Source organism: Heteronotia binoei, chromosome 6 (genome assembly GCF_032191835.1).
Source record: "Heteronotia binoei isolate CCM8104 ecotype False Entrance Well chromosome 6, APGP_CSIRO_Hbin_v1, whole genome shotgun sequence".
Classification (NCBI taxonomy): Eukaryota; Metazoa; Chordata; class Lepidosauria; order Squamata; family Gekkonidae; genus Heteronotia; species Heteronotia binoei.
In genome coordinates, this window is record NC_083228.1 from 55,346,307 (window position 1) to 55,373,812 (window position 27,506).

The following is a 27,506-nucleotide window of genomic DNA, read 5'->3' on the forward strand; positions in this document are numbered from 1 at the left end:
GAAGGGTGTTCTTCTGCTTAGGATTGCATTGTTAAGTCTGGAGAAATGTGTGCTTGTGATAGTTGTCACCTTTAGCAGTTATGCACATTGCTAGTCAAACATGAAGATTGATTTGGTATTTGGAATTTAAAACAGCTATACTTTGATATTATACGAAGAACTGTCACTTTGGACATCATGATAAGTATATAAAATCAGCTTCAGCTTCTTTCCAGGCTTCTCTTTCTATTAACTTGGGTGTTCTGTGGAATGCTTTGTGCAGCCGCAATGGAACAAATGACCCAACAGAACAAATGAGTACAGTATTGTAGAGATGCTGCTGAGTGATGGCACAAATTTCAAGTTCCTTGTTAAGCTGAAAAGCTTGTACCTCCCCATCAGTCAAAGCTGATCAGAGAGAGAAAATATGTTAATTGTCTTTGTTTTCTAAGCAAAAGCTTAGTATATGAAAGTTAGAAGTGGTGAAATCTGTTCAAACTTAATTTGAAATGCTTTAAAATGCTTTATTGTAAAATGTTGCACAACATTGTATTAAAGCCAGTTGGTGTTGACATTAATTGCTTAACAAGAAGCCAAAATTGAGTCTGTCAGATGTCAAAATTTCTTTTGGTTGCAGGTTTTTGTTCTGTTTTAACTATAGTTTTAAAGAATTACCAGGTCTGTATAAAAGCAAAGCAGTGCAGGTAGTGTGCAAACTCCCATTTCACTCTTCTTAAATTTAAGTGGATCTTTGGAAACTGCATTGATCCTTTCAGATTTTAAGCATATAATTAAAATAATGGAATGCACAATTTTCCCATGCTTTGGTTGTAAAGCTGTCGTTTACTCAGACTCTTGAACACCTTGGCTGTGAATAACTCTGTAAGGGCTAACTATAGACATCACACTGTTCTCTTGTCTTTGGCAACGGCTAGGGCTTATGGAAGCCTGCTTTTTGATTGTCAAAAGGCTTGTCTAAATATTTACCATCCATTTGTAGGTTAATTAGATCTTGCTTTCAGATACACATACACTGAAGTAGGAGCAAAACCAAAAATAAAATTGCATCGCTTTAAGAATTTTTTTTTTGTATTCTTCATTTGTTGAAGTTTAAAATACACTTTACTGTATTGCTTTCCTTTGATGGAACTGAGTTGCATATGACTGACTTTCTGAAAGTATTGCAATATAAATGTCACCTTTCTCTGTAGGCTAGAAAATGTACGCTATTTGGATATAATATTACTGGTATTTGTGGTTTTGGCTCTGTTTTGAGATTTTGTTGTGATTTTAGCATGAAATGATGATAAAACTATCAACAATCCAATAGTGATAATGATTATATTTTATGGATTTTTTTGAGCTGCCTCAGATTTTCAATTCTGCCTCTCAGCAAGACGCCTTGAATAAAGCAAATAATGCCTGTATTGCGCTGAAGAAACATAGAGTCTAACATATTGGTTGAAACTGTACAACAAGCCATCTCTGGAAACTAAACAAACCCTTTCCACACACAATTTAAAAAAAAATTCCTCTTTGTTTACATGTTTCATTTGGTTTATTTAGGCCATTAATAGTGTAATCCTAAACCCTTCTAAACACAAATAGTATGGTTTCCCATACTGTCCTTGTTGACAAGTTGGTAAAATGTGGTTTGGATTCTATTACCGTTGGGTGGATCTGTAACTGATTGAAAGATTGCACCCAAAAAGTGCTTGTGAATGGTTCCTCATCCTCTTGGAGAGGAGTGACAAGTGGAGTGCCTCAAGGATCTGTCCTGGGACCTGTTTTGTTCAACATCTTTATCAATGATTTGGATGAAGGAATAGAGGGAATGCTTATTAAATTTGCAGATGATACTAAATTGGGAGGGGTTGCAAACACAGAAGAAGACAGAAACAGGATACAGGATGACCTTGACAGGCTGGAAAACTGGGCTAAAATCAATAAATTTTAACAGGGATAAATGTAAAGTTCTGCATTTAGGTAGAAAAAATCCAATGCATGGTTATAGGATGGGGGAGACTTGTCTTAGCAGTAGTATGTGCGAAAAGGATCTAGTGGATCATACACTGAACATGAGTCAACAGTGTGATGTGGTGGCTAAAAAGGCAAATGCAATTTTGGGCTGTATCAACAGAAGTATAGTGTCCAGATCACGTGATGCGATGGTATCGCTTTACTCTGCTCTGGTTTGACCTCACCTGGAGTATTGTGTTCAGTTTTGGGCACCACATTTTAAGAAGGATATAGACAAACTAGAACGAGTCCAGAGGAGGGCAACGAAGATGGTGAGGGGTCTGGAGACCAAGTCCTATGAGGAAAGGCTGAAGGAGATGGGGGTGTTTAGCCTGGAGGTGAGACGGCTGAGAGGTGATATGATCACCATCTTCAAGTACTTGAAGGGCTGTCATATAGAGGATGGTGTGGAATTATTTTCTGTGACCCTGGAAGGTAGGACCAGAACCAATGGGTTGAAATTAAATCTAAAGAGTTTCCCACTCAACATCCGGAAGAACTTCCTGACCATTAGAGCAAATCCTCAGTGGAACAGGCTTCCTCGAGAGGTGGTGGGCTTTCCTTCCTTGGAGGTTTTTAAACAGAGGCTAGATGGCCATCTGACAGCAATGAAGATCCTGTGAATTTAGAGGGGAGGTGTTTGTGAGTTTCCTGCATTGTGCAGGGGGTTAGACTAGATGATCCTAGAGGTCCCTTCCAATTCTATGATTTTATGATTCAAAGTCTGTGAGCTTGGAAGGTTATAACTCTGCTTAGGGTTGTGCTGTAAACTAGTAAAGACTTGGACACTTTGGTGTTGATCAAGGAATTTTTTTAACGCGTAGGGGCATGCCTATTTAAAACAACAAAAGGTTTGATTTTGATGTCACTAAACCCAGTTGCCATCCCTCACCATGGTAATTGGAAGTGTTGTCCTCTCCTCCCATACAGATTTTGATACTCCTACCTTTCTTGGTTAGCGTTAAATATAGTCTTGTGTTTTGTCTGCACTGGTGTAACCACAGTTCACTTTTAAGCCAGAGACTTAGCCATTTGTTTTGAGGCAGTAAATGTTTGTCTTTGTACAAAGGTTAGAAATTGACTTCAATGTCTGGCTTACATGTTAATTGTGCTTAGACTAGTAGAGACATAACATGGCACCATAGGACAGGAAGGATAGGAAGGGGTTGTAGCACAAAAGTATGCATGCATGATGTGAGTTTGTTCTAGGCTAGGGTTGCTGCGTCCCCCTTGGCCACCGTCAGGGGATAGGGGTAGTGTTGCCAGATTCATGTTGGAGAACTTCTGGAGATTTGGGGAGGGAGCCTGGAGAGGACAGGGACCTCAGTAGGGTACAATGCAATAGCATCCACTCCCCATTTTCCTTAGAGAAAAACATCCATTTTCTCTAAGGAAACTGATCTCAGTTGTCTGGAGATAAGATGCAATTTTGGGGGATCCCCAGGTCCCATCTAGTGGATGGTATCTATATTCTGGTCTCATACAAGGGTTGTTTTTGTTTGTTCATTTTTGACAACTGTTTTACTGTAGGCTGTTCTTCAGTTTTGAATTGCTAAAAATATTGTTCTCTAAAGTTATTACAGACCATATTGTAGCCTTGTGACAGCATCTCTGTGAGTGCCTGGTAATGAATTTGTTAGGCCCAGTAAGCAATACAAAAGCGGGCTTGCTTATAGATCAAATATGCAGCCTTTTTCATAATGTACCAAAATACATTTCTAAGAGGGGAAATTTATGAAAGTTGATGTTTCATATTATTCGTATAAAAATTGTTACCCTTTTAGGGATTGGTGGGGGAGGGCAGAGGAGAATCAACCTCTGTATGATTTCTAAATTTAAACCACATATTAATTCCAATCATTAGTAATTAAGCATTAATATGTTACATTCTTGTAAATTATATACTGTTTTTGGTATTAATGAATGGAAGAAAAATCTAATTTATACATGTTCTCTCTTTTGTGTGTGTATTTCATTTCATTCTAAACACCCATCTTTTGGGGCCTGGACTTTCAACAAACATTCCGAATATAGTTCACAAGATTCCTCTGTGATTCTCCACTTGAGGTATGAAACCACTGAAATACTAAATGTTCACATTGTTTTTGTATAACTGAAGTCTGTAGTAATAACATTGGAAAGAATTAGATGTTCAGTTTCAGTCAGCACCTGTTTGATTTTTGTTGGAATTTGTTGAATTCTTTGAGACAGTCATTAAAATGTCGTCATACAAACTTAATTATATTTATACATTCTGAAGGATAACTAATGCAGTCCTTCCTTAGTTCCTCACACACTGAAGAGCACACCCAAAGCAGTTTAGGCCCAGCAATTACAAGCAAGAAATGAATACAAGGTTCCAGTTCAATAATTTGTGAATACAAGTTGAGAGTTAGCAGAGTCAGATCTTACAAAGTAGTTGCCAATATTAGTCAGTATGCAGTACATCTGCCTGTAAGATTTGCTATTCAGCAATTATGATAGGCAGGAGGAACTTAAATGTACTTAACTGAACTGCTTCTGAATGGGGGTTCATATTGGTAGATGTACTGCATAATTACTGAGATGGTTTTCAGCTGTTGACTCCAGCATTATAGCTGTAGGATATGTTAGCCCAACTTCAGTGTTGAATAATACTGTTTATGTGTGATTTGTTATACACTGACTACCTTGACGACCAGATTATCAGATAAATCAAGGCTCACTGAATTAGCTTATTTTTCTCCATACCTGACCAGTGCTGTCTTGGTAAGATTTATTTATTTATTATTTTATTATTTGGTTGATTTATATTCTGCCCTTTCCCATCTGATTAATTAGATTCTCTGTTTACTGAGCTTACCTCCCATTGCATTTAGAATGCATTCAGTTGGAATTGCATATTGAAGAAAAACAACAAATCATAGTTTTGTGGTACCTTAAAAACTACCAAGTTTATTTTAGCATTAAAAAAAATCTATTGACTACATTCTACTTCTGTGGAATTGCTGCCTTTTGAAGCTGTGTTGTGCAAGTGATTTCTGAAATACATTCCATTCTGCTCTCCCTACTGGCCTTCCTTTTTAATGTGGCATTTAGCTTCATGATTAGATTTATAGTAAGTCTGGTATTCTGAATTAAGCATAACATGAGAATTTGAAGCCCATTAATATTGGATCAATATGCTGGTGTCTGATTTTTGCAGCGAGTCTTTACTGGCACTGGTCCAGAATATAGAGTAAAGACTGCTTTTTATGATACCCTACAGTGGAAGCAGTTCGTAAGGCAGAGCATAGCGGAAATGCATGGAGCCCTCATGAAGTTAGGTGTTATCAGTGGAAAAGCAGGCCCATGTTATATTCATTCATTCACATGTTATATTCATTCATTCATTCTCTCCCAGCAACTTAAATTGTACACGTGGGCATGGCAAGGGAACGTTTATTTAGAGATGATGTCTCCTGCCTTGGTGTATTGGAGGCTTTAGTCCTAAGGCAGATGTTTAAAGGTGCTCAGGTGGCACAGCTAGTCTGCAAGTATATGGTGAATCTTACCATTACAAAGTGTTTATTCAGTGTATAAATGTTTGCTGTGCTATGAGCTGCTTTGCTTTGCAAAAGATCAGTTTAAACTTACCTAAACAGAACATTTTCTCTCCTATGTAGAAAGTAACATTTTATTTGAGGAGGGGGAGCTCTCTCCCTTTTAAAAATAGAAGCATTAATCAAAGAAGCCTACAATTTTCAACTTTGTTCTATGCTTTTAAAAAACATAAATGCTGGTGCCAGTGCATAATTTTTAAGGCCAGAGTTTCATATTACTTCATTTCTAATGGCTAAGAGGACTTTCTTTGTTGTAGGTCTTAAATAGTTAACTACCACATGAATGTAATGAAATTGTCAGGTTAAAGTAATTGCACCAGTCATTTGATATGTTGCCATTTGAATGAAGCCATGTGTGGAAACTTCTTGTTGCTTTTCTGTTGAATCTCCCCTCACCCCTTTTACATTCCAGCAAGCTGAAGGCTAATCAGGATCATTAGACTTAATAGGGAAATAAATTTTATCATCTCGTCAAACTGAGCAGCAGATTCCCATTATACTCTTTGCATTATATCACTACATGGATGCTCATGTACATTTTTCTGTAAGGTTTATGCCAGGGTTTTTTTCCCTGAGATTTTTAAAATGATATTTTGAATCTTGAATTATGTGTGGCACTACTTGCACATGTTTTCAATTAGATGAAGCCAAATAAAAAAAGTTACATATCCAAGGCCAAAAGGATTTTTGAAATTCTTTGTGTTAAAACAAACTCCACGTGCTAGTCACAAGAGTGTTTCGCCTCTTTCCCTGTTCTACCACAAATAATTTCAAAGTAAAATTGAACCTTACATGACTATGTTCTGGGTTTTTTTTTGGAATTTTAAAGAATCTGCTAAAGGCAAGTCCCTTTAGCAAGTAGCATTAAACTGATTACATTTAATTCTTCAGTTTTAGTCCTAGATTCTTTTAAAAGAACACAAATGTTCTTGGATATAGCAGTGTAGTTTGTAAATGTAAAGAAAGCTTATTCCTCTACCTGGAGAAAGGACTTGGTTTTTATAGGAATCAATGCCCTTTAGGGAAGCATCGCACAATTTCACTGTTAATGTGACCTGTGTACTTGTATTCGGAGAAGTGCACATCATTCTGTTCTGTTTGCATGTGTAATAAATTTATTTAATGACTCTTGTCCCATTAAATGAGGATACATGTCTGCAGTTTTCTGTTACTATGAATATCCCATCCAATCCACTTCTACCCTTCACATGATCGGCCCTTTAATTTCTTAATCTCTCCATCCCTTTCACCCCAGTTCCCTGTCCACTGACATAGCAGTTATTTTCCCTATAAATCCTGGACTTCTACGAGACTTTTTCTTTAAAATCTGTAACAGAAGATGTGAAATCTGAGGAGAGAAAAATACAGAAAATGGGGAAAGGATTGGGAAATTGGATAGAGAACTGGAAAAAAGTACTATGGTTCTGTATTCTGTATTGTGACTTATTTCTAGTTCTTCCCCACTGACACTACACCTGCCCCACCTACAGCATCACAACTGTTCTTTGCTTTATTCGCTTTTCAAGTAGCAGAAGACATCTCCCCATCTCAGCTGAGTCTGCCTGTGACTCTCCACTATGCTTTGTCCTCTCTTAAAGACACCGTGGGTGTTTTCACACACACTAAATAACATGCTTTGCAACTGGATTTTTACTATGTAAAAATAGCAAAATCCACTTGCAAACAGTCACCATCCACTTGAAAACAGTCACCACTGGGTGAAAGCACGCAGTGACTCAGTATGCTCTTTCCATATGTCCCTTTTAGGAAGAAAGCAACTTCAGTGAAGTCCTGCTTACCTTGATTATCTGAGCTCTGCAACAAAGTACAAAACACCTAGTTAACACTTATTCTACAGAAACACTGGATGGAGGCCTGGATGGAGGGAAAGCAAACAAAATTGCGTTTCCACATATACCTCTACTCAAGACTCCCTGCTGGTTGTCTTTGGAAATATGTTGCTTGCAACTCCCTCCTTTTTATATCTGATTTACTTGACTTAGCATGGCACCTGCTTTTTCTGTTTAGCAAAGTGCATTGAACTTAATTCACCTGTATGTATTTTGTCAGTGGGATATATGTGATCTTCTAGGAGGCTTGATCACCTTTGGAATGAATCTTGGTTTCAAAATCTAACCATAATTAAAATAAGCCATGTTTTTTTGTTATGCCTGAACAGAATCTGTATATTTCCCTTTCTGAATTTTGGTAGTTTGATTTAGGTAGCTGTGTTAGTGTGTAGTAGTGGAACAAAATTTGAATTCATTAGCACTTTGAAGGCCAACATTTTTTTCTAGGGTATAAGCTTTCATGAGTCAAATGTCTGACAGTGAGCGTTGACTCACAAAAGCTTATACTTGTGGAAAAATGTGTTGCTCTTCAAAGTGCTACTGGGCCTTGACCTGGATAGCTCAGGCTAGCCTGGTCTCTTGACCTGTGATCACATGCTAAATAATGCAGTTTCAATCCACTTTCAATGCAATTTCCAATTGGATTTTACTGTGTGAACTGGCAAAATTCATTTTGAAATTGCATTGAAATTGGATTGAAACTGCACTATTTAGCACATGTGACCACAGTCATAGCATCTCAGAAGCCAAGCAGGATCAGCCCTGGCCAGCATTTGGAAAGGAGACAGCCAAGGAATACCAGGGTTGTAATGCGGAGGCAGGCAATGGCAAACCACCTCTAAACACATCTTGCCTGGAAACCCCCATGGGGTTGCCATAAGTCAGCTGAGACATGATGGGAAGGGAGAGTGCTATTACAGTTGATTTTTTTTAATTTTTAAGAGTTTTTGTTCTTTTTTGTCTTTTTCTGTTAACAGTTGAAAATGCTGATAAGTGAATGATAAAAGTTTAATAAATATATTCTAATTTGTAATCTCTAGGCAGAAAATCCACCCAATGGCCCTGATTGTGGCTATGGTTCTTTTCACCAGCAATATTTGGTGGATGGAAAGATAGTTGCTGTGGGTGTCATTGACATCCTTCCAAAGTGTGTCTCCTCTGTGTATCTCTACTATGATCCCGATTATTCCTCTCTGTCTTTAGGAGTCTACTCTGCTTTACGGTAAGCAAACTTCTTGAATACATAGTAGCCTTTAAGTAGAAATTATTTAAAAACATAAATTATGAAGGGTGCTTTAGCTTTATTTTTGAAGACCAAGTAAATGTTTACTTTAAATGTTTAATCAGCTCTGGAAGATGTGACTCTGGCATATGAGAAATAAAATGCATGATCAAAACAGTCACATTTTTTTCCTAAGCTGTTCCCTTTCAGATTATTGATGGGAGAATCTGCTCCCTTATACTAAAAAACATCTGACTACCTACAGGTAGAATGTACTGTTGTATCAGTAGGGTACAAAACAGTTATTTTTAATATTATATTACTTGATAATAGTACTTTTAATTTTAAAAAATAAACTGTAAGCTTTATGTAGTCTCAGTATATGTTCATTGGCCAGATATATATATGAAGTAAGCTTGTCAAACCATGCATAAGAGGCCATAAACAAGAACTCTCAATGTGGAGTTACTAAAAGTATGCTATGAACTCTTAGGAAGTAGCAAAGGAACTTGATACTATGCAAGCTGTTACCAATTTTAGGCATACAGTTGAAAAAAGCTTGCATGCATTTGATGGCACTAGTGTTGTTAAATATTTTAAAGAATATTATGCTCTAGGGATAGGCACTGACCGGGAAATCACAGTTCGGTTCACAAACTGAACCGGCTTGATTCCTGACATGGTTCACAAACCAAATCCAAATTTGTTTAAATAACCTCCCCCACAAAGGCCTAGAAACTCCAAAATCACCGGAGATCTCCAGTTGACTCTCCTCTACATGCCCACCAAATTTAGTGGAAACTGGATTTTGGAGGCCTGTGTTACAGACACTCAAACATGGTGCCCCCGGACAGTGCTTTTCAATGAAAGCTCACATGCTGGTTCGGAAGAGTACAAAAGAGAGCCTGGCTGAGCTAGAGGCATCCACCTTGCAGAGAGCCTCCTGTGGATGTACCTTATTGCCCAACAAGCTATGTGCAGGTTGGATTTGGGTGATCTGAGTTACGGACCTCCAAGCAAGAGCCCCCCAGGAAGGTGCTTTTTGGAGAGATGTTGGGCATGGAATGGGGAGAAAGTGGGGTATATGGGAGCAGAGCAGAAAGCAAACCCCAGGCAGCAGAACTGCAGAAAGCAGAGGGGGTAGGATGGGTGTTAGAGATGCACAGGAAAAAGGGGGACCCAGTGACTGTGAAGCAATCCGAGCAGAAAATCCAGAAGAAAGCATGGTGTATTGGAGGAGAGCAGAAAGGAAGCCCCAGGCAACAACTCTGGAACAGTGCAGTCATCAGAATCCCAGAAAGGGGAGTACTAAAAGGAATGACAAGATTGTCTACTGGAAACAATGGGAGAGGCTCGAAGGCCCATTAGAAATATTGGGAGCCGGGGATGCCAATTGACTTGCATGGGCTCCATTGAAATACACTACAGCGCAAGAAGAGTTGCAAAGAAAATACAGAATGGATTTTCCATTAAGATCTCTGGTGCAGATAGACTACTCTGGGACTGGAATGAGATGATGCACAATATACAAACCACTCAAGAGTAGCTGATTATTTTGAAGTGGTGTGTGAAATTCATCATTCTTCAGTACTGTGCTGAATTTCACACACAGTACTTCTTAGAGTACTCTGCCTTTCTAGCATTCAGCTTTCAAACTTCCATTGCTTAGAGTTTTGTTAGGTCTTCCTCAGCTGTCCTCTACCTCAGCCTCTGTACCGCACCCTTTCCCATCATCTTATCTTTAGTTGCGCAGGTTAACTGCTGACTGTTCATCATCAGCTAGAATGTTCATAAAAGTTCCATGACAGCATAGCAGCAGCCAGTGGCTGATGGGAAAAAACTTGCAGACAAGTAACACAATTTTTAGTTTACTACAACATGTATATTTCAGCATTACCAAATACTGGTTGAGACAATTAAACAAATAAAGACTGAAGAATAGAGATGGAAAGTAAGACTGCTAGCTAGAACAGGGTTTTTTTTAAATGGCGCAGAGTGGTATGCTGCAGTACTGCAGTCCAAGCTCTCCTCATGACCTGAGTTTGATCCTAGAGGAAGCTGGGTTCAGGTAGCCAGCTCAAGTTGACCCATCCTTCCATCTTTCCGAGGTCAGTAGAATGAGTACCCAGCTTGCTGGGGGTAAAGTGTAGATGACTGGGGAAGGCAATGGCAAATCTCCCTGTAAAAAGTCTACTGTGAAAACATCATGATGCGACGTTACCCCGGATTCGGAAACGACTGGTGTTTGCAGAGGACTACCTTTTCCTTTATATCACTTGCCCATTGATCTCAATTTTATGTCCAGGCTGGAGAAAGGCAAATGTCTTCAAATAAGAAATGTAATGGGGACAGCTAGAATATCACTGCTTCAGGACAGTATAACAAAAGGAAAAAAAATACAACAATTTTATTTCAAATAGGATGAGCACAGAACACAACCACTCACTACATATGGAAAACAGTATTTGGAGCTATAGATAGTTATTTGTGTGTAAATTGCTCAAACTCACTAGAACCTTTCCTTCAAAACGTTTTGGTTTTAAATTCTCTCAAGTTGCATGTACTATTTTAGCCTAGCTGGATTCAATGACTTAGACCCAGTTTCTATAGTACATCAGTGCATGAATATTAACAAGAAACCTGTTAAAAGGATGTCTCTAATGACTTGCAATTTGAATTTCAAATTAGCTTCTTGGCAGGACAAAATGCAAAATTGGCTCTCTTACTTAAAGAGTTTGTGGTTTTGTTGAGTTTTATATGGAGTAGTCTCTGCATTTATTATCCTCATTCATTACTTAAATGTAATCATTCCTTTATCATAAGCCAAAACTCAGGTCATTCAATTCTTGTTCTACGTTTTTGTAAGAGTTACTTGCATCTGTGACCACATCTATCCAATATTATCTTTTTATCCATTCAGAATGATTGCTTCTTTTACAGGGAAATTGTTTTTACTAGGCAACTTCATGAACAAGCTGCTGACCTAAGCTATTACTACATGGGATTTTATATTCATTCTTGTCCAAAAATGAGATATAAGGTAAGTCTCAAATTCCTTTATTAGTAAGTCTGAATTCAAGCTGTCTTGAGTGTTTTATGTGGTTATGACAGACTTATATATTCCAGTTGATTTCCTCTCCACTATGGCTAAAATGGTATTGGATGCTGTTGAGTTTGGTTCCAAGAGATGAAGCATTTTACAGCTCTATCTACTTAAGACTTCCTGGCCAAGATCCAAAGACCTGTGCAGCTAGTTGTGCATGCCCAAGGGATGCTTTATTCTTGACTGTATTCTCTTCAACGGCTGCTTCCCATGTGATACAGCAAAACTTTTTTTGAAGGAGCTTTAAGAAGTACTTTGTGATATTGCATAAGGATCTTCTGCTCTAAGGAAAAAAAAGGAAACTTCCTTGGGCATGCACAAGTTTTTGGACCTGCCTAAAATAATTCCTTGGATCCTGGCCATTTTATTAAGGGTTGGTAAATTTGCCATATTTTTAATTGTGATACATTGTGTAATTACAGTGAATGGTGAGGAGACTTGCAGATACTTCTTGCAGATACTCCAAATGCAATTTAAAAATAAACAGTAGAAATAGAATTCATATTTTTTTACACATAGAAGAGACTAAAATTCTCTAGTACATTGGCTGATGATTGCTACACCCATGCCTTTAACTTAGAATCTGTCACCTTGCCTCAGATCCCAATTTTGCATCCTCTGATCTGGCCTTTAATTTTAATGTTTCTTAATCATTTTGTAAAGTTTTATCTTTTCTTGGCCAGGAACTCTTTCTTCCAATTTAGTCATTGGTGAGTTCAATTTAAATTGCAGTGGTGGTTTAGAATGTGCTATGAGTTGCTGAGCAAAACAGAATATTGTCCTGACAAAATGGATTTTTAGTGGTAATCTGGTTTTTCCATCTTCCCACAAATGTTTTGGATGTGTGCTGGTACAGCTTTTGGAATATATTGTTAGAATTAAATGCAGTTTCCTATATTTGAATTCCCTGAAACTAAAAAAAGCCTTCAAGGTACTAAATGTTTGGTAAGAAACTGAAAACCGAAAATAAATACTTCATCCCTAGTTGTTACTTTTAACTCAGTAGCTAATTCCAAGGGACATGAATTTGATTATATACTCATTGTTCCTTTTTTCCCAATAGTTGATATACTTATAATCAGGACTTTTTTTGAGCCGGAATGCACCGGAACGCTGTTCCGGCTGGCCCAGGTAGCGTTCCGGCTGCCTAGGCCAGCGTTCCGGATTGCTTCCCAGATGTCTGGCAGGACTGAGGTGCCTGACCAGCGTTTGTTGGGCAGCGTCCTGATGCAGCGCGTGCCAGTGGGACTCCAGGGACCCAGCCGCGCTTGCGCATGGTCCTCCTGACATCGTGTGCGCTGGCTGGACTCCAGAGGCCCAGCCGCGCCTTCATGGGGGCCTCCCAATATCGCGTGTGCTGGCGGAGTTCCAGAGGCCCAGCCGCGCTTTTGTGGGGGCCTCCCAATGTTGTGTGTGCCGGCGGAGTTCTGGGGGCCCAGCCGTGCCTTCGCGGGGGCCTCCTGATGTTGTGTGTGCTTTCAGGACTCTGGAGGCCCAGCCGCTCCTTCGTGGGGGCCTCCCAACATCGCGTGTGCCAGCAGAGTTCTAGAGGTCCAACCGCGCCTTCGCGGGGGCCTCCTGACGTCGTGCACACCAGCGGGACTCCGGAGGCCCAGCTGCGCCTTTGTGGGGGCCTCCCAACAACGTGCGTGCCGGCAGGACTCCACGGGGCTTCCTGAGGGTCAGCAGTTTTACAGGTTAATTGCTCCCATCTCCATTCTCTCTCTCTCTCTCTCTCTCTCTCTCTCTCTCTCTCTCTTTCTTTCTCTCTCCCCCCTTTCATTCATTCATTTTTCCTTTTTGTCAGTCTTTCTTTTCTCTGTCTGTTTGCTTTATTTTCCACTCTCCCATTCTTTTTTCTTTCTTTCTGTGTCTTTCTGTCAGTATTTCGTTTTCCCTGTTTGCCTTCCCCCTCCTCCCTCCCTCCCTCTCTCCCTCTCTCTCTCTCTCTCTCTCTTTCTTTCTTTCTTTCTTTCTTTCTTTCTTTCTTTCTTTCTTTCTTTCTTTCTTTCTTTCTTTCTTTCTTTCTTTCTTTCTTTCTTTCTTTCTTTCTTTCTTTCTTTCTTTCTTTCTTTCTTTCTTTCTTTCTCACTACACCATGCTGGCTCTTGTGATCGAGTAGTGTGCTGGAATTTGATTTTTTTTTCCTGAGATGTCTATATATATATATATAGAGAGAGAGAGAGAGAGAGAGAGAGACATCTCAGAAAAAAAAATATATATATATATATATATATGGCTATATGTTTCTGGACTTTTCCCAGTGCTAGAATATTGTTTTTGTATACAATTCTGGTCACCACACCTCAAAAAAGATATTCTAGCACTTTTGGTGATGTCAGCATTGTAGCCTAGTATGCAAATAATGGTGATGTCAGAGGTGTGGCCTAGTATGCAAATGATGGTGATGTCAGAGTTGTGGCCTAATATGCAAATGATGGTGGTGTCAGAGGTGTGGCCTCGCATTCTACAAAAAAAGCCCTGCTTCTAATTATAGCTGTGACACCCTGAGGCAGTGGGTAAAAGTTATATATTTACAAAGGTATATAACTACTAGTTGGCTATCTAAGAATAAGGATAAATTCCAGAAAGATATGGACATCAAGGTTTCCAGTTAAGAGAATTGAGTTAAGGTTTTTACTGTATACAGACTGCCAACACATTGTTTTATGGATGGGGCCAACAAACAGATGTGGGACAGCTAACAAACAGCTTGGTTGGCAAGTGAGGGTCTTCCTGTGTGTAGTGGAAGCAATTGTGGTCAGAGTGCTCCCTCTGGTGGTGACAGTGATGGGATCAGACCTCTGTGATCTTTCTACACTCCTGTGTGTCCTTTGGCATGCACACCCTCTATTTTTCTACTGTCCTCTGCCAGAGAGTCAGAGGGCAGATAGTAGAGGATGCTCTGTGCCAGTGTTTGTGCGACCAGTGAAAGGTGCCAGGAGTAGCAGTCATCCACTGTGGAGAGAGACAAGTGACTGAGCAGCAGCAGTTGTTGGACCTAGTAGCAATTGTGGAAGAAACAATGGCAACTGGGAGCAACAGCTGCCATTTGCCTCCTTTTCTCTTGACATCACCACTGTTCTTGGAAGGAGGCTCAATGGACACCATTGTGCTGTGGGCCCCAAAAATCTGAACTGGCCCTGCTTAGAGATGCCATTGTGATCTCTGACATGGTACTGGGACTCCTGTGTTTGGTTTGGTAATCTGAATTGGAAGTGTAACTTGAACCTTCCTCATGGAGTAGTGATCAGGTAATGATAATCCCCTCCAATATGGCTGTGGGATTCACATACATGCAGTAACCACAGCTGATTGGATCATGAGGACTAACTCACATGTGGCTATAGACATGAGTTCAATTTCAGCTCAGTTAATAATTCATCTCTATGCCTGGGGCTTAAATGAGCTCTTTCTCAAAAAAAAAAAAAATCAGAGAACTAAACCCCACACTGTGTTTCCATACCTTCTCCTGTATTGTCTTTTTATCCTATAATGTATTATCAGATAGTCCCTACGGTATGGTATGGTCCTTTGCTGGAATGTTGTTGTATGTGAACTGTTCTGGCCACCTTTTTGTTTTGGCCTTTATTAACCTTAAGCTTTATATAAGTTGTCAAAAGATACTAATTTTGTTTTTAAGTTGAGCTTCCTTGCCCCTGCGGCATTTCCCAGGCTCTCTCGGCATGTACATTTTCATGCAAATTAGTTTCAATTTAAGCCCACAATGTCGCTTACTTTGGCCAGCTGTCTGCCTTCTCAAAAACTTTTCCACTGAGATTGCAAATTTTAAAAAAGGTATTCTTGAAGCTTACAGTGAACTAATTGTGAGAAATGGTTGTGTGTCTGTATGTTGTTTTAGTAACCGTTCTGTGACTTGAACAAGATGTCTTGGTAAAAACTTCATCCAAATTTGCATAAGGGGCACAGGAAATGCATTTATTTCAGTGAGTCCATTTCATTCTCATAACAGTGGCTAGAATAGTAGAAAAGTTTTGAAGTACCAGCCAAGAAACAAAAGGCCAATTCATCTGTGATTAATCATTACGCTAAATACCTTTGATGGGCTGTGGTCATAAGCAAAGTTTTTCTGAATTGTGCAGTGCTTGAGAACCAGTTTCTGTGGTTAGGTTTTAGGGCAGTCAGCATCTTTTCTGCTGTACTGAAAGCTCATACAGTAGTAGCCTGTGATTCCACATCCGCATAGTCAAGCATTGGCAGCTGAAATCCCCTGAGCTCTGGCTTTTTCACAGTTCCCTGACTCTGGAATTTCGTCACCCTCCCCCTTTTTTTAAAGTAAAGTTAGCTTTGCTGCCTTAGGAAAAATGGAAAACCACGGTAGAGTAAATGCCCAACAAGATGTTGTTTAGCCACATTCTCTTGCAAATCTGCCACTAAAAAATAGAAAGGACTACAGTATCTTTCCAGTCCTATACTGGAGAGTCAGTTCGGTGTAGTAGTTAAGTGTGCAGACTCTTATCTGGGAGAACCAGGTTTGATTCCCCACTCCTCTACTTGCAGCTGCTGGAATGGCCTTAGCTCTGGCAGAGGTTGTCCTTGAAAGGACAGCTGCTGTGAGAGCCCTCTCCAGCCCCACCCACCTCACAGGGTGTCTGTTGTGGGGGAGGAAGATATAGGAGATTGTGAGCTGGTCTGAGACTCTTCGGAGTGGAGGGCGGGATATAAATCCAATATCTTCTATACTCTGTGCAGCTACTGCTTTGTACCTTGCTGGATTCTTCAGTCCACATCATCTTCTTTTTGTTTTTTTTACTTCATGTGACAAGCAGGACAATTCCCCTGACATGGATAGCCTAAGGTTGCCCAGTCTCATATAGTTTTGGAAGCTAAGTGGGCCCAGTGTTGGTCAGTATTTAGATGGAAGACCACCTAGGAATACCAGGGTTGCTATGCAGAGGCAGGCAATGGCAAACCACCTCTGACCTCTTGCCTTGAAAACCCTACATGGTCTCCATAAGTCGGCTGCAGCTTGACGGTAAAGAAAAAAAGACAGTAAGTTGTTCCCTACAGTTTTGATATAAGTGATGGGCAAACTGCCATGAACAGGGACAGCAATGGCAAGTATCTTTTAGGAATTTTTTTTTAAAGTAGGGTGACTTTTTGTGTTCAGCTCTAGATCAGTTATTAAAATATGACATTAACCAAATGCACTTTGTGTAAAGTCATGTGTGGGAGTGTATAAGGACCACAGGTCAGACAGACCTAACCATACACTTCCCAAAGGATAATTTTAAGTCTCCAGCGAGCTGTGGACAAGAATAAGAAATCTCTAGAGTCTTGGAAAATAAAACTGAGTGATTTCTGATCTTGAACATGTCTGACCAATCTCCAAGAAGCTTCCTAACTTCATCTACAGCCTTGTTGTTTTTGTTTTTCTCCTCTTAGTCTTTAGTTTCTTGACCTTTTAAGCTATGGTAAGGAGCAAAATCATTTCCTTTACAAGTTTGTGGTTGTTAGAGGGGAAAAAAATTTTTTTTTGCTTTCCCACTGTAAACTTTGAAAGGTCAAGAAAATGAAGGTTTGTTAATAAGACTATTTTTCATTTTAAAAAAAAGAAACAAAATTTACACCAGCCAGCTTAACTTTAGGGAATGTCTTGCTAGTCTTTGTAGAATTTTTGAGAATGCATAGTCATAGTATATGATATTTTGATTATGAAAGCAATCTGAGTGAATACAACCTGGAGATTTTTGTAATATTTCAAGAAAACACTGCTGTTGGGACGTGAAGGCACTAAGTATTTGATTCAATCTTGATAAATTATCAAGGTTAAGCTGTAGCACTATGGATTTTTTTGGTCACATGAAATATCAAACAAGGCCTGAAGTAGTACAGGGTGGCATGTGCTGCTTCGTTATCTGGAGTCCATTTTCTCATCTCTTCAGTCAAGCAGTCTTCCATTTAGAGCACATAATACCGAGTACATCTGTCCTGGAAAAGTGAATAATGGATCACTGAAATGAGCTAAGAACAAAAGACTTTCAATTCCTTCATATTATTTTGACACTGTCAGATAATGAGTGTGGCTTGACCTGGCAGGAATTGAGCTTCTACTGAAGTTCTGAATGCTGGATTGCTAACCTCCATGTTTCAGAATGACCAGAAACTGTTTTGCCTTGATAGACTTTAGGGTACTCCGGAGATGACACAAAATTGGTTCCTGAGCAACTCTAAGGAGATCATGCACTCTAGCAAGAATATAAAAGCACAGGAAGAGCAATGTTTGGTTTCATTGCAGTATTATGTATAGGTGTACAGAGCCAATTCCAGAGCTCTGGCCAGATAGTGAAGGATGTACAGTACACAAGTATATAAAACATGACAGAACCTGAGATAGACAGATTATTTATTATGTTATACCACAGTTAACTTGAACCTCTGGGGATTTATCTAGTGGGAACCCACAAGCATCTCATTTCTCTCTCCCCTGCTATTTCCCCTTTTTCTTTCCTGAAAGTCCCATAGCCTCTCTCCTTTACCTGCTTCCTTCTCTACTTCTAGGGTTGTGTCTGGAGATCTTCTAGATTCACAACAGATTTCACAACTACATAGATCAGTTCCCTTTAGTGTTGTCAGCTCTAGGTTAGGAAATTCCTGGACATTTGGGAGTGAAGCCTTGAGAGGGGGCAAGGTTTGGGGAGAGAAGTAACCTCAGCGTGGTATAATACCATGGAGTTACTCTCTGAAGCAGCCATTTTCTCAAGGAGATCTTATTTCTGTCATATGTAGAGCAGTTGTAATTCCATCTGATCACTCGCCCCCACCAGGAGGTTGATAACCCTAGTTCCTCTGGAAGAAATGGCTGCTTTAGAGGGTGGAGTCTAAGGCATTATACCCATCTGAGGTCCCTCCCTTCCTCAAGCTCCACCCTCATCAGGCCCCACCACCAAATATCCTGGAGTTGGCAACCCTATTTCCTTCACTCAGCAGCCTTCACCTAGGAAAACTGTGATCCATTTGTGTGGTGCTACAGATCTTTGCCTCATTCTCTCCTTCAAAGCCAGTCACCAACCTATCTTTTATCTACCTCCCATCTTCAACTATATGTATTATTTTTATTTATTTAATTTCATTCTATTTGAATCCCACCCTCCTCACAAGTGGGCTCAATTTCTTAATTTATATCCCACCTTTCTCTACAGTAGGGACTAAAGCCGCTTGCATTATTATCTTCTCCTTTTTATCTGCACAATAATTCTGTGAAGTAGGTTAGGCTGAAAGTATATGATTGGTCCAAAGACATCCAGTTAGCTTCCACAGTGAGGTGGGGATTTGAACCTGAGTCTCCCAGACCCTACTCTTAACTGCCATTCTGCATAAGTTTTCAGAGGGTGGCTGCTGTTGAACAGTAGCAAGCAGCCAGGCCTAGTCAGGTCATGCAAGTTGAGTGGTATCAGGTCACTGACAGGTTGCCACTAGGCCTAGGGTTGCCAACCTCCAGATGGGATCTGGAGATCCCCCAGAATTACAACTGAACTTCAGACAACAGAAATCTGTTCCTCTGGAGAAAGTGTTTGCTTTACATGGTCGACTGTATGTTATTATATCTGGCTGAGGTCTCTCCCCTTCCCAAACCCTGCCTTCTTCAGATTCCACCACAAAATCTCCAGGAATTTCTGAGCCTGGAGCAGGCAACTATAGTCAGGTGTTGCCCCAATAAATCACCCCTAAAAGGCCAAAATAGACCTTCAAGGCATCCTCTCCCCCTGCCTTTTACTCACTGAAATGTAGTCTGGATTGTTGCCTAGCAACAGCCTCTGTGGGAATCCCTTGTTTAAAGGTACAGGCACTCCTATCTTTTCATGTTTTTAAACCTCCTAATTTTTTTTTTTAGATTTCACATTTTTTTCTGGAAAGCTGGGGCTCTTTCCAGTTTGTAGAAAGATCTGTCTTGCCTGTTTTTTTCCTTTGTAACTGTTTTTATTTGGAAGTAAAAAAAGATCAGACCAGCAGCTCCGCCATGCCCCATGAATGGTTGAGGCCAGTTTATTAGTAGAAAGGGCACCAGCTTTGCAGAATGGCACGTTCTGAAACAACAGCCCTGGCAGCCCGGGAGGGAGAGGAAGGGTTTTAGCATTTTGACAGCAGATGGTAACAGAGGTGTACCCATTGCCTGTTCACAGCTCCAGTCACCAGGTTGAGGCAGAGCTGGCTGAAATTAAATCAATTGAAGACAGAGGTCCTATACCTTATTTGTGGGGACTTGGGTGGGGAAATCTGGCTCCTTACCTTGGATAGGGCATCTTTTATGCCTGCGTTCAAGGTCCGGAGCCTAGGTGTGACTCTGGATGCTGCCTATGGAGGCCCAGGTCACAATAGCTGCTTAGTCTGTCCTTTTCCATCTTTGGTGGATCTGGCAGCTTGTTCCCTACTTTTTTTCTTGTGACTTGACTACAGTGATCCATATAACAATCACTTTCAGATTAGACTATTGTAATTCGCTCTGCACAGGCTTGACCTTGTGCCTGATCCAGAAATTACAGCTGGTGCAGAACACAGCAGCACGCCTGCTGTTAATGATGCCTGTACAAGCCAATATCCAGCCAGTCCTCTGTGGACTGCACTGGCTGCCAGTGGAATTTTAAATCAGGTTCAGGGCTTTGGTCTTAATCCCAAAGGCCCTGAACGGCCAGGGACCAACATACCTGTGATACTGCATCTCTCCATATGTCCACTGAAGGGCCTTAAGATCAGCTGATTAATGTCAACTGGTAGTCCCCGGCCCAAAAGATGTCTGCTTAGCCGCCTTTAGGACTAGGGCCTTTTTGGCTCTGGCACCTACCTGGTTGAATGAGCTCCCCATGGAGATCAGGGCCCTGCAGGATCTCTTGCAGTTCCATGGGGCCTGCAAGGTGGAGCTCTTCTGCCAAGCATTTCAGTGAAGTCCTTTCCTGGGAGGCCAGACATCTGCCTGATTTGATTTTCTCTGATGTATGCTATATGCTGTGTATTGGCCTAGACTGCTTACCATCTTAAGTGCCTGAAATTTAATTATTATTAGTAGGCTTGAAGAGACCTAAGGAATCTAGCGATTTGGTTTTACTGCTGTTATAATATAAATTATCTTACTGATGTGTTTTTTTATGGTTTTACTGAAGTTGATGTATATGTTCTTATGCTGTTACACGCCTTGAGTTGCCTTGGTGGGATCGGCAGGATATAAATACCAAAATTAAATTAAAGTATCCAAGGGTTTCCCAAATTTGCTGTTAAAATACAAGGTTAATAGCATTGTATGTGGTACCTCTAGCACTTCTCAGAGAAACTAATCTTCACATTTTTTTCCTTTTACTATCATCTCAGTGTAAATTACTTCAGTGATCATTTGTTTTAAAAGGAGACCTTTGGGCTTATAGGAATGTACATTTTGGAGCAATGGAAGGTCAAACTGATCTTCCATTTTGTAAGATAGCTGCTTCTGAATAACATGAAGGAGCTATGTAAAAGTTGCTATGTTTACCAGATGTACACTTCCTGTGAAATCCTGTTTAAATCTGTATTGATGTTCAGTGGTGTAGTATAGAACAAAGAATGCTGAAGGCCAGTCCTGTATGTATTTACTTGAAAGTGAATTCTTCAGCATTCACTAGGAATGAAAGCATGAGCCATGAACTGTTGCACTGATACTTCTCTTCTCTGATGCAGTGGTCCAGGCTGCATGGCTCAGACACATCTATCCAGGCAGGAGCAACTGCTCTTCTCTAACAGTGTAGACTTGGAGAGCTTGGTCTGGAAAAAAAGGGTCACTCTGTTTATACTAAGTAAGGTCAGAACCTACTGTGAGTGCCTCTACCAGTTATACACAGTGCCAGAAAATGTGAGCCTGTGCAATTTCCAAGTTTCTGAGTATTTGTCATGTTTATTGTGCACACAGTTCCTTTCTATAGTGCGGGTTGCATTGGTAAAGCTGAGCTGTGCATTTCCAGACAATGGTTTTAAAGGGTGATCCAAGGTATATTCACTTCCAAGGTATATTGTCCCCTTTCACTGATTGACTTGTATTCCATGAGATACAAAGCCCGGCTTGTCCTAAAATTCATATTTGGCTGCTTGTATTAAACAGCAGCTGGTTCAAGAAAACTGCTGCTATGTTGAGTACATTGTGAAACCTGGACACATGTTGAAAAAATAGCTTGTAAGTAGAGGAACAGTTGAAAACACAGGTGGCTTTCTCTCTTTTGCTGTATTAGGATTTCTCTCTCCTTTCCAAGTGCTCAGGCCAGGTCACAGTACAGTAGGCTCATTGTGTGGTCTTCACTACCGTGTGAGGTAGGTAAATTAACCTGACAAATAGTGTCTTCCCAACACAGCAACATTTGTGGCTTATTGTGGATTTGAACTTGTCTTTACATCCTACATACTGGCTGTCTTTGCCTCTTGCATACTTCCTGACAGTTCAGAACTTTAATGACATGAGTAAATAAAGTCCACCTAAAGCTGTTAGAGGCTGCAGAGAGGAGGGAGCATGGAAAGCTGAAGTCAGAGGGGCAGATATAGGTCAGTAGATGGTTGGCTGGGAAGGAGATAGGATTGCCAACTCCAGGTTGGAAAATACTTGGAGATTTGAGGGGTGGAGCCTGGAGCGGGTGGGACCTCAGACAGGTATAATGCCATAGACTCTACCCTCCAAACCAGCCATTTCCTCCTGGGGGCACCATTGTTGCCAATCTCCAGGTGAGAACTGGAGATCACTCAGAATTACAAATGCTCTCCAGATGTCAGAGATCAGTTCCCCTGGAGAAAATGGCTGCTTTGCAGGGTGGACTCTGTGGCGTTATATTCTGCTGAGGTCCCTTCCCTTCTGCTTTGGTCTCCACTGTGGAGAAAGGTTGTACTTCTCCTAGGTAGAGATTGCAGGGAGGGGGGAGGAGATAGAAAACTGAATTCAGATCAGTTCCCCTACAAAAAAAGGCTGCCTTGAGGTGCATACTCTACAGCAGGGAGGGACCAAACCTCCCAGCATCCCCCATAATTCTTCCTTATCTCCATTCTGGGCCTGTTTCAGGGCTTTGAGCCATCACAGACACGGGACACACACACACACATGTTGGGGAAAACTGGGATCTGTTTCAGCTGCGAAGTGGGTGGGAAGACAGCAAGGCTGGGGGGGGGGGGCGGTGAGTGAAACCAAGGGTGGAGGGTGGGATGACAGCAAGGTTGGGGGGTGAGTGAATGTCATGGGTGAGGGTGGTAGTGGAGTGCCAAGGGTGCGAGGATAGTTGAGAGGAAGAGGTAGTTGGGATGTAGTGGTAGTTGGAGGGGGGTGGGGGAAGTTGGGTGGGCGAGAAGACATCAAGGGTGGGGCACTCATCAAAAGCCTTTCTAGAGCCTGTTGTATTTTCACCCCACAACGGGTCTTATTCCTTGTTATATATATGTTTATATGCAAAGAGTGGACATTCTAATCACACTGTATGAGACATTATACTTACTTTGTAAGAAAGGCAGCTTGTTGAACATATTTATTTATAATGTTAATTTATTTTAATAATCTAACACATAAACAGTAGAAAAAATACATTAACCTTCCACCTTTCCAACTTTTAAAAAATCTGTACTTGCTTAAAGCTTAAATTTCAGGTCAATTGAGGGATAAGGGAGGGGTTAATAGCTCCTAAATTATTAAGGCTAATTTGGCTACTGCTGTCAAAGGGAGCTGCCAGAAAGATTAATTCCAGATCCTATAACAAGCCTGAGACAAACTGTTTTTGAATGGGACACTAGGGAAAATTTGATCACGTCTATACATGCCATAGTGCAGTTATATGCTTACTAATCACAGCAGATTTTTTAAAAAGTCATGTTGAGATTAGATGTCACTTAATATAATGACTTGTGAAGATGCCATGATTTGTATTACCAAAATATATAAGAAACCTTGCATCTTTTATACCATGTAAATATGCTCTTTTTTGTTGTTGTTCCTGGAGTGTTAGTTCATTATTTCCCAATTATGCCTTACCAAGCTGTGGAGTCCTGTGAGTAAAAATTCTCCTTTGTGAGCTCCTGGCATTAAAGTTGTGAGTGAGAAATTTGGCTATTGCATAATTAGTTTGCTCTGGGACCATCCTTCCTGAGCTAAGACAAAAATGTGTGAGCCAAGGGCTAAAAAACTGTGAGCTTACTCACACTAACTCAGCTTTGAGGGAACACTGTGCCTTACCTGTTTTGAAAGAAAGGGCTGATGTTAAGAATTAAATTGGTGTGCTTTTGCATCACCAAATGTTCTTTGCTTTTTTTTTTCTTTTTTAGAAATACAGTGATTTTTGTAGTTCTATGGTAGGTAGTTTTACAGTTTCTAGTAAGTTTGTATTTGAGAGGGAAAGATGTGTTAATTCACGTTACATGAAGTATTCAACTATTTCATAGTCTAGAAACGTATTGGTGAGATGTTGCCAGTTTTGTTATTGGCTGATGAGATCAGTATCTCTAGTTTTTAACTTTATAGAAGCCTAGTGGCTTCTGTAAATGATAAGCAATCCTGGTAAATGGCAGTACTCCAGAACTGCAGAGAAATAAATATTGGCAAGAATTGGAGTGCTATTGCTGATGATGATTAGATCTGAGTTCTCAGAGATTTTGGATATAATACTCATTATTTGTCTGTGTGATTGCTTTAAAACTGTTGTAATTAACTGGTGAATCCGGTTACTTAACTGGTGAACTGGTTAAAGTGAATTTTAATACAGTAAATCCAGATTGCCATTTACCTCCATGCTAAAATACCTGATAATATCTATGTTTGAATAAGAACTGGGGGTCATTGTTGGCTTTAGTTCATAATATGTTAGAACCTGGAGAAAATGGCCACTTTGGAAGGTGGTCTCTATACCTCATTGAAGTCCCTCCCCTCTCCCAAATCCCACTCTCTTCAGGTTCCATCCCAAAATCTCCAGGTATTTCCCAATCCAAAACTGGCAGTGCTACCCTAGATAGCTGGTACAGACACATGCCATTTATTTTAAAAGTAATATATCAGTATTTTAGTGGCCTCCAGACATGCCACATTCTTGTTATCTCTGTGCATTGGGAAGCTGCTTTAACAGTTTAATCCATTTTTGAGCTCTGAATATGCCAGACAAGTTTTCAAGATTGCAGTGTTATGGACTCATTTGTGCTCATTCTTGCACTTTGTCTAAAATATATTTGAAAAGATTCCAGAATTAGTAGATAAGGAGGTATTTAAGTTAAATGAAACTGTCATTTCCCCCATTACTTTTTTCATATTAGTACAAAGCAGGGCAACTTGTAAAATTTATAAACTAAAAGAGCTAAAAGGAATCAGAGGCACAAAATATTTATACACAGAGTAATTAATTTTGTTTTCTTTACATCCACTGAGTGTCTGCATGCTTGTAATATTTGGTTTCTCCAAAGAGCTCTTTTCATACTCGTCACTCATTTGGTTGTTATTGTTTCAGCTTTGAATAAACATTCACCCATCTTGGCTCAGTGGAGAATCCATAAAAGATTCTATTGCTGTCACCAGCAGTCTGGAATCAAGGTACAAAAGCAGCTGTAGACTAAATAATATTTATGAGATTAGCCCTTCAAGACCAATCATCTTTTCATTCCATTGTTTTAGCATAAGGTGAAACACTAAATACTCTTTTGAGAGCTGTTGTTCTTTTCCAGGCCTTGTAACTCATAAGATAAATTATTCAGTAGTGGCATTCATGACAGTATGATTGTTTTTCATTCTTCGTATTAAAGCTCCTGGGAAAAAATTGGCACATTTAAAGATTTTTGTGCTTGTCTGTTATACAAGTAGTTCTTTAGCTAGAGAAATTACATCAACTGAAAAAACAAAACAAAAATGCTTTACTAGTATTCAAGGAGTTCTCCCTATCTAGTAGTATTCTCTGATGAAGTAAACAAGTATAAACAAGATGGGGGGGGGGCAGCGGAGTTGAACAGACCTGCAGCCAGCCCCAAAAGCAAGGAACATTGTGATACACAAAACTAAATTACTGTACATTCAATAAATTCTAAAATGATAATAATTTAATCAACATACAATAAGTAAAATAATTGTCACATTAAAAATTCTCCTCTTGGCAGATACAAAGCCAAATAATACTTTGATGAGCTTTGTGCATCAGTGGTCATCCATAAAATATACAGTGGATTCTTATGTTACAAATGCAAGCAACCCATGTAAACAGTTGCCCACAATAATATACAGAATTAAACAGTAATATGAATTGTGTTGAGCCTTGCCCAGTGAAAGGTCCTTTAAAAACTCATTTTCTGTGTTAAAACAATTTTATTTGGTAACATGGTAACAAACTATATTTCTTGCATCATTAATAACTTCTTTTATCTATCCGAATCGTGGGTTTTATACCGTCATCACCTGCGACTCCTTGAGCGCTTTCATCAGCACTGCCTTCGCACTATCCTCAACATCCACTGGAGTGACTTTGTGACCAACACTGAAGTCCTCAAGAGGGCAGAGGTTACAAGCATCGAGGCACTGCTGTTGAAGACGCAGCTGCGCTGGGCAGGGCATATTTCTAGGATGGAAAACCACCGCCTTCCCAAGATTGCTCTGTATGGCGAACTTTCCACTGGCCATCGAAATAGAGGGGCACCAAAGAAGAGGTACAAGGACTCCTTGAAGAAATCCCTTGGCACCTGTCGCATCAACCATCACCAGTGGTCTGACCTAGCCTCAGATCGCAAAGCATGGAGGCACACCATCCACCAGGCTGTCTCTTCCTTTGAGAACGCACACATAGCTGGTCTTGAGGACAAAAGGAGATTGAGGAAGAATCGCACTGCTACAGCACCAACCCCAAATCAGACTTTTCCCTGCAGCCACTGTGGCCGTATCTGCCTGTCCCGCATTGGTCTTTTCAGCCACCAGCGAGCCTGCAGCAGACGTGGACTACTGCACCCTTCTTAAATCTTCGTTCGCGAAGTCAAGCCGAGAGAGATACTACTTTCTACCCACCCTTCCCCCTGTTACTTGACCCCCACCGGTGTTATTTACTTAAAGTACTAATGTTTAAAGGTACCCTTAACTAATAAAAACAAAAATTAATATTCTTTTTTTTCTAAGACTTAATCATTATCAAAAATCGTCCAATGTCCTTTTATTTTCCACTCTTTTTCTACATATCTTCTGAACTTTTTCCACTCCATCTTAAAAACTTCTAAATCATAGTCTCTTAAAATTCTTGTTAATTTGTCCATCTCTCTCCATGTCATAACTTTTACAATCCAATCCCATTTCTCTGGTATTTTTTCTTGTTTCCACAACTGTGCATATAATGTCCTAGCAGCTGAAAGCAAGTGCCAAATTATAGTTCTATCTTCTTTTGGAAATTTTTCCATTTGTAATCCCAACAGAAAAGTCTCTGCAACTTTCTTAAATTCATATCCCAAGATCCTAGAAATTTCTTGTTGAATCATCTGCCAATACTTTTTTGCTCTTTCACGAGTCCACCACATATGGTAGAAAGAACCTTCATGTTTTTTACATTTCCAACATCTGTCCGGCATCTTATTATTCATCTTTGCCAATTTCTTAGGAGTCATATACCATCTATACATCATTTTAAAACAGTTCTCTTTAATACTATGACACGTCAAAAGCTTCATAGAGTTCTTCCACAAATATTCCCAGTTTTCCATCTGTATTTCTTTATTTACATTAATTGCGCATTTAATCATTTGAGATTTCACTACTTCATCCTCCGTAGACCATTTTAAAAGTAATTTATATA

The 27,506-nt window shown here is 40.0% G+C and overlaps 1 protein-coding gene across 7 annotated transcripts in view; it reads left to right on the plus strand.

Annotated features, from left to right (window-relative positions):
- ATE1 (arginyltransferase 1) overlaps positions 1-27,506 on the plus strand; it is a 105,466-nt gene that overhangs the window by 33,984 nt on the left and 43,976 nt on the right. For 6 of the 7 annotated variants that reach the window (XM_060241504.1, XM_060241507.1, XM_060241508.1 and 3 more), the window contains 3 exons: positions 4,033-4,065; positions 8,470-8,651; positions 11,592-11,691. The exons of the other annotated variant lie outside the window; for it this stretch is intronic. In XM_060241504.1, coding sequence (XP_060097487.1) covers positions 4,033-4,065; positions 8,470-8,651; positions 11,592-11,691 — 315 coding nt within the window. The remainder of the gene's footprint in view (positions 1-4,032; positions 4,066-8,469; positions 8,652-11,591; positions 11,692-27,506) is intronic. 7 annotated transcript variants of the gene reach the window in all.